The sequence below is a fragment of the Centroberyx affinis genome, unplaced genomic scaffold, assembly GCF_046629955.1.
Source record: "Centroberyx affinis isolate AG114_WGS23_722 - 3 ecotype Tasmania unplaced genomic scaffold, CSIRO-AGI_Caff_v1 ptg008084l_1, whole genome shotgun sequence".
In the NCBI taxonomy this organism is placed as follows: Eukaryota; Metazoa; Chordata; class Actinopteri; order Beryciformes; family Berycidae; genus Centroberyx; species Centroberyx affinis.
In genome coordinates, this window is record NW_027284037.1 from 40,001 (window position 1) to 47,500 (window position 7,500).

At 45.4% G+C, this 7,500-nt stretch overlaps 1 protein-coding gene across 1 annotated transcript in view; it reads right to left on the minus strand.

The window, feature by feature from the left end:
• LOC139639991 (laminin subunit alpha-1-like) overlaps positions 1-7,500 on the minus strand; it is a gene marked incomplete at its 5' end in the record, with an annotated part of 29,076 nt that overhangs the window by 21,156 nt on the left and 420 nt on the right. The window contains 7 exon segments of the mRNA XM_071514151.1: positions 1-86; positions 422-544; positions 546-565; positions 969-1,162; positions 1,586-1,675; positions 4,679-4,797; positions 6,978-7,112. The exon segment at positions 1-86 is cut by the window's left edge and continues 13 nt beyond it. Of these exon segments, the coding sequence (XP_071370252.1) occupies positions 1-86; positions 422-544; positions 546-565; positions 969-1,162; positions 1,586-1,675; positions 4,679-4,797; positions 6,978-7,112 (767 nt within the window).

The window sequence follows — 7,500 nt, forward strand, 5'->3', positions numbered from 1 at the left end:
GAGCTGAGGTCAGAGGTCACATGACCTAACTCCTCCTCCACTCTGGACAGACGGAGAGAGAGAGAGACGCCTCCTGAAGACACAGACTGGAGAGAGAGAGAGAGAGAGAGAGAGGGGAGAGAGAGAGAGAGAGAGAGAGAGAGAGAGAGAGAGGAGAGAGAGAGAGAGAGAGAGAGGGAGAGAGAGAGAGAGAGAGAGAGAGAGAGAGAGAATTAAAATATGCATAAATTATCTTATCCTGTCCGCTCACCTTCCCACAATGCTCTGCAGGTTTTCTACATGAGCTCTTGTTCGAATGAACGCGTGTGTGTGTGTGTGTATGTGTGTGTGTCTCTCTGTGTCTGTGTGTGTGTGTGTATGTGTGTGTGTCTCTCTGTGTGTGTGTGTGTGTGTGTGTATGTGTGTGTGTGTGTGTGTGCACCTGCAGCTCTCTGGTCTGGTTCTCCAGTGCCACCAGCTGGCTGTAGGGCGCCATGGCAACGCCGCTCAGGTTGACAGACAGGAAGTGGCTGTGCAGCACTTCCAGGTCGTCCAGCAGGACGCCGGGAGCACGAGTCGTCACACGCTGCAACAAACAACACAAACAAACAACACAAACAAACAACACAAACAACACAAACAAACAACACAAACAGATAAATTAACAAAAACATTTTGATGACATGAGACATCATGAAGATCATGAAGGAACTGAACTGAAAGAGATGAATTAAAATGAACAAAGAGAGAGAGGAATGTGTGTGTGTGTGTGTGTGTGTGTGTGTGTGTGTGTTTGTGTGTGTGTGTGTGTGTGTGTGTGTGTTTGTGTGTGTGTGTGTGTGTGTGTGTTTGTGTGTGTGTGTGTGTGTGTGTGTGTTTGTGTGTGTGTGTGTGTTTGTGTGTGTGTGTGTGTGTGTTTGTGTGTGTGTGTGTGTGTGTGTGTGTGTGTGTGTGTGTGTGTGTGTGTGTGTGTGTGTGTCAGTACTCACACACACACTCTCCTCCCTGCAGGATGTGCCTGTCGTCACAGCGGTCACAGAGTTGACCTTTGACCCCGGCCCTGCAGTCACAGTGTCCGCTGAGCGGGTGGCAGTGGGGGGTCACAGAGCCCCACACACTGCAGCCGCACGCCACACAGCGCCCGCCCGGAGACGACGGGTTACCGTAGTAACCAACAGAGCACCTGAAGGAGGGAGGGGACAGTTAGGTGACATCACACCCTCTGGCGGCCATGTTGGAGGTCCTCAGCTCTGAACAGCTGACTGTGTTTCTGTCAACAGAACTGACCAGACGGTTCATTTCTGACTGATTTAGTGTTTAGATAATGTCAGCTTGTTAGCTAGCTAACCATAGCATCTGCTCAGCTAACATCACTGTCTTGTTGTTAACACATCTGATTAGCACACTAGCTAACGTAGCTAGCAGCAGCTAGCGTTAGCATGTTCACATTAACATCAGTGTGTTTGCTGGCTAGTTAGCTAGCTAACAAGCTAAAGCTTCTTTCTCACTGCAGACAGAAGCTGAGAGTGAGTCAACATGGAGATCTGTATGTTATTAACTGATTGATTGAATGATTGATTGATTGATTGATTGATGTGTGTCTCACCTCTCACAGTAGCGCCCCTCGTACCCCGGCTGGCAGGCTGTGCAGCGGAAATCACCAAGCGCTCCCTCTAACACACAGGTAGGACTGAAACTACACACACACACACACACACACACACACACACACACACACACACACACACACACACACATACACACACACACACACACACACACACACACACACAGAGAGAGGTGGAGGTGGTTTGTCAGTTAGTTTGAGTTAAGACAATAGAAAACAACAGAACAGAATGGAAGTTAGTGAGTACAGTCAAACACAGTAGAACATACTGTGTTCTACTGTGTTTGACTGGACTCACTAACTGTAGTACAGTCGAAGTAGAGTAGAACACAGTAGAGTAGAACACAGTAGAACACAGTAGAAGACAGTATAAGACAGTAGAACACAGTAGAACACAGTAGAGTAGAAGACAGTAGAACACAGTAGAAGACAGTAGAAGACAGTAGAAGACAGTAGAACACAGTAGAAGACAGTAGAACACAGTAGAAGACAGTATAAGACAGTAGAACACAGTAGAGTAGAACACAGTAGAGTAGAACACAATAGAAGACAGTAGAACACAGTAGAACACAGTAGAAGACAGTAGAAGACAGTAGAAGACAGTAGAACACAGTAGAAGACAGTAGAAGACAGTAGAGTAGAAGACAGTAGAACACAGTAGAACACAGTAGAAGACAGTAGAAGACAGTAGAACACAGTAGAGTAGAACACAGTAGAACACAGTAGAACACCGTAGAGTAGAACACAGTAGAACACAGTAGAGTAGAACACAGTAGAACACAGTAGAACACAGTAGAAGACAGTAGAACACAGTAGAAGACAGTAGAACACAGTAGAGTAGAAGACAGTAGAACACAGTAGAAGACAGTAGAAGACAGTAGAACACAGTAGAGTAGAACACAGTAGAGTAGAACACAGTAGAAGACAGTAGAAGACAGTAGAACACAGTAGAACACAGTAGAACACAGTAGAAGACAGTAGAGTAGAAGACAGTAGAAGGCAGTAGAAGACAGTAGAACACAGTAGAACACAGTAGAAGACAGTAGAAGACAGTAGAGTAGAAGACAGTAGAAGACAGTAGAAGACAGTAGAAGACAGTAGAGTAGAAGACAGTAGAACACAGTAGAAGACAGTAGAACACAGTAGAACACAGTAGAAGACAGTAGAAGACAGTAGAACACAGTAGAAGACAGTAGAAGACAGTAGAACGCAGTAGAGTAGAACACAGTAGAAGACAGTAGAAGACAGTAGAACACAGTAGAACACAGTAGAGTAGAAGACAGTAGAACACAGTAGAACACAGTAGAAGACAGTAGAAGACAGTAGAACACAGTAGAAGACAGTAGAACACAGTAGAAGACAGTATAAGACAGTAGAACACAGTAGAGTAGAACACAGTAGAGTAGAACACAGTAGAAGACAGTAGAACACAGTAGAACACAGTAGAAGACAGTAGAAGACAGTAGAAGACAGTAGAACACAGTAGAAGACAGTAGAAGACAGTAGAGTAGAAGACAGTAGAACACAGTAGAACACAGTAGAAGACAGTAGAAGACAGTAGAACACAGTAGAGTAGAACACAGTAGAACACAGTAGAACACCGTAGAGTAGAACACAGTAGAACACAGTAGAGTAGAACACAGTAGAACACAGTAGAACACAGTAGAAGACAGTAGAACACAGTAGAAGACAGTAGAACACAGTAGAGTAGAAGACAGTAGAACACAGTAGAAGACAGTAGAAGACAGTAGAACACAGTAGAGTAGAACACAGTAGAAGACAGTAGAAGACAGTAGAAGACAGTAGAACACAGTAGAAGACAGTAGAACACAGTAGAAGACAGTATAAGACAGTAGAACACAGTAGAGTAGAACACAGTAGAGTAGAACACAGTAGAAGACAGTAGAAGACAGTAGAACACAGTAGAAGACAGTAGAAGACAGTAGAAGACAGTAGAACACAGTAGAAGACAGTAGAACACAGTAGAACACAGTAGAAGACAGTAGAAGACAGTAGAACACAGTAGAGTAGAACACAGTAGAACACAGTAGAACACCGTAGAGTAGAACACAGTAGAACACAGTAGAGTAGAACACAGTAGAACACAGTAGAAGACAGTAGAACACAGTAGAAGACAGTAGAACACAGTAGAGTAGAAGACAGTAGAACACAGTAGAAGACAGTAGAAGACAGTAGAACACAGTAGAGTAGAACACAGTAGAGTAGAACACAGTAGAAGACAGTAGAAGACAGTAGAAGACAGTAGAACACAGTAGAACACAGTAGAACACAGTAGAGTAGAAGACAGTAGAAGACAGTAGAACACAGTAGAAGACAGTAGAACACAGTAGAAGACAGTAGAACACAGTAGAAGACAGTAGAAGACAGTAGAAGACAGTAGAACACAGTAGAACACAGTAGAACACAGTAGAGGAGAACACAGTAGAACACAGTAGAAGACAGTAGAACACAGTAGAACACAGTAGAAGACAGTAGAGTAGAAGACAGTAGAACACAGTAGAACACAGTAGAAGACAGTAGAAGACAGTAGAAGACAGTAGAGTAGAAGACAGTAGAAGACAGTAGAAGACAGTAGAAGACAGTAGAAGACAGTAGAGTAGAAGACAGTAGAACACAGTAGAAGACAGTAGAACACAGTAGAACACAGTAGAACACAGTAGAAGACAGTAGAGTAGAAGACAGTAGAAGACAGTAGAACACAGTAGAAGACAGTAGAAGACAGTAGAACGCAGTAGAGTAGAACACAGTAGAAGACAGTAGAAGACAGTAGAACACAGTAGAGTAGAACACAGTAGAACACAGTAGAAGACAGTAGAATACAGTAGAAGACAGTAGAACAGTAGAACACAGTAGAAGACAGTAGAAGACAGTAGAAGACAGTAGAACACAGTAGAACACAGTAGAAGACAGTAGAACACAGTAGAGGAGAACACAGTAGAACACAGTAGAAGACAGTAGAACACAGTAGAGTAGAACACAGTAGAAGACAGTAGAAGACAGTAGAAGACAGTAGAACACAGTAGAACACATTAGAGCAGAGCTCAGTCCCACCTGTTGCCCAGCAGGGGGCAGGCGCACAGCGAACAGTCGTTGATGGATCCGGTGACGTTCCCATAATGCCCTGGGGCACAGAGCTCACAGCTCCGCCCGGTGGTGTGGTGCTGACACCGCTGTGGGGGGGGGGGGGAGGGAGGGGGGGGGGGGGGGGGGGGGGGGGCTGTTATTCCATCCATACAGTGCAGCACTGCATCCACTCTACTGTCAAGTAAAGTTAGATTTATTTAAAGTGCATTATCACCATCTCAACACTTCATATGACAACACTCTGCCACCAGCTGAGCCTGGTGACTCCTGTTAACTCTCGTTTACTCCCGTTTACTCCTGTTAACTCCTGTTTACTCCCGTTAACTCCCGTTAACTCTTGTTAACTCTTGTTAACTCCCGTTAACTCCCGTTAACTCCCGTTTACTCCCGTTAACTCTCGTTTACTCCCGTTAACTCCCGTTTACTCCCGTTAACTCTCGTTTACTCCCGTTAACTCCCGTTTACTCCCGTTAATTCTCGTTTACTCCTGTTTACTCCCGTTTTCTCCCGTTAACTCCTGGTTACTCCCGTTAACTCCTGTTTACTCCCATTAATTGTCGTTTACTCCCGTTTACTCCTGTTTACTCCCGTTTTCTCCTGTTAACTCCCGTTTACTCCTGTTAACTCCCGTTTACTCCCGTTAACTCCCGGTTACTCCCGTTAATTCTCGTTTACTCCCGTTAACTCCCGTTTACTCCCGTTAACTCTCGTTTACTCCCGTTAACTCCCGTTTACTCCCGTTCACTCCCGTTTACTCCCGTTAACTCCCGTTTACTCCCGTTTACTCCCGTTAACTCCCGTTTACTCCCGTTTACTCCCGTTTACTCCCGTTCACTCCCGTTTACTCCCGTTAACTCCCGTTTACTCCCGTTTACTCTCGTTTACTGCCGTTAACTCTCGTTAACTCCCGTTCACTCCCGTTAACTCCTGTTCACTCCCGTTAACTCCCGTTTACTCCCGTTTACTCCCGTTAACTCCTGTTTACTCTCGTTTACTGCCGTTAACTCCTGTTCACTCCCGTTTACTCCCGTTTACTCCCGTTAACTCCCGTTTACTCCCGTTTACTCTCGTTTACTGCCGTTAACTCTCGTTAACTCCTGTTCACTCCCGTTAACTCCTGTTCACTCCTGTTTACTCCCGTTAACTCCTGTTTACTCCTGTTTACTCTCGTTTACTGCCATTAACTCTCGTTAACTCCTGTTCACTCCCGTTAACTCCCGTTAACTCCTGTTTACTCCCGTTTACTCCTGTTAACTCCTGTTTACTCTCGTTTACTCCCGTTAACTCCTGTTCACTCCCGTTTACTCCCGTTAACTCCTGTTTACTCCCGTTTACTCCCGTTTACTCCCGTTTACTCTCGTTTACTGCCGTTAACTCTCGTTAACTCCTGTTCACTCCCGTTAACTCCTGTTCACTCCCGTTTACTCCCGTTAACTCCTGTTTACTCCTGTTTACTCTCGTTTACTGCCATTAACTCTCGTTAACTCCTGTTCACTCCCGTTAACTCCCGTTAACTCCTGTTTACTCCTATTCACTCCCGTTTACTCCCGTTAACTCCTGTTTACTCCCGTTTACTCCCGTTTACTCTCGTTTACTGCCGTTAACTCTCGTTAACTCCTGTTCACTCCCGTTAACTCCTGTTCACTCCTGTTTACTCCCGTTAACTCCTGTTTACTCCTGTTTACTCTCGTTTACTGCCATTAACTCTCGTTAACTCCTGTTCACTCCTGTTTACTCCCGTTAACTCCTGTTTACTCCTGTTTACTCTCGTTTACTGCCATTAACTCCCGTTAACTCCTGTTTACTCCCGTTTACTCCCGTTAACTCCTGTTTACTCCTATTCACTCCCGTTTACTCCCGTTAACTCCTGTTTACTCCCGTTTACTCCCGTTTACTCTCGTTTACTGCCGTTAACTCTCGTAAACTCCTGTTCACTCCCGTTAACTCCTGTTTACTCCCGTTTACTCTCTTTTACTGCCGTTTACTCCCATTAACTCCTGTTCACTCCCGTTTACTCCCGTTAACTCTGTTACCTCTGGGACACAGAGAGCAGGGCTCCACTGGCTCTGTAGGCCTGATCTTCTCAGATTAATATGTTGGCACCAGAATCTTTATGGATTAGTAGCTTAAAAGAAGAACTTTAAAATCAGCTCTAGCCTGTTGTCTAGCCTAGTGTCTGTGTGTGTGTCTGTGTGTGTGTGTGTGTGTGTGTGTGTGTGTGTGTGTGTGTGTGTGTGTGTGTGTGTGTGTGTGTGTGTGTGTGTACCTGGCAGGCTCCAGTCTCCACATCACAGCTCTGGCTGTGGTTGCTGCAGCGACAGGGAACACAGGGCCGAACAAACGACCTTTGACCCCGAGACAATTCAGACTGAGGCTGCCGGAAATAACCTGGAACACACTCCTACACAGACAGGAGAGAGAGAGAGAGACAGGTGGAGAGAGAGACAGGAGAGAGAGAGAGACAGGAGAGAGAGAGACAGGAGAGAGAGAGACAGGAGAGAGACAGGAGAGAGAGAGACAGGGGGAGAGAGACAGGAGAGAGAGAGACAGGGGGAGAGAGAGAGAGAGAGAGAGAGAGAGAGAGGAGAGAGAGAGAGAAAGAGAGACAGGAGAAAGAGAGAGAGAGATAAAAGAAAAGAAAGACAAGTTAGTGATTTAAACTTGTATTCCAGTGTCTGTGTGTGTGTGTGTGTGTGTGTGTGTGTTCAGTGTGTGTGTGTGTGTGTGTGTGTGTGTGTGTCAGTGTGTGTGTGTGTGTGTGTGTGTTCAGTGTGTTCAGTGTGTGTGTG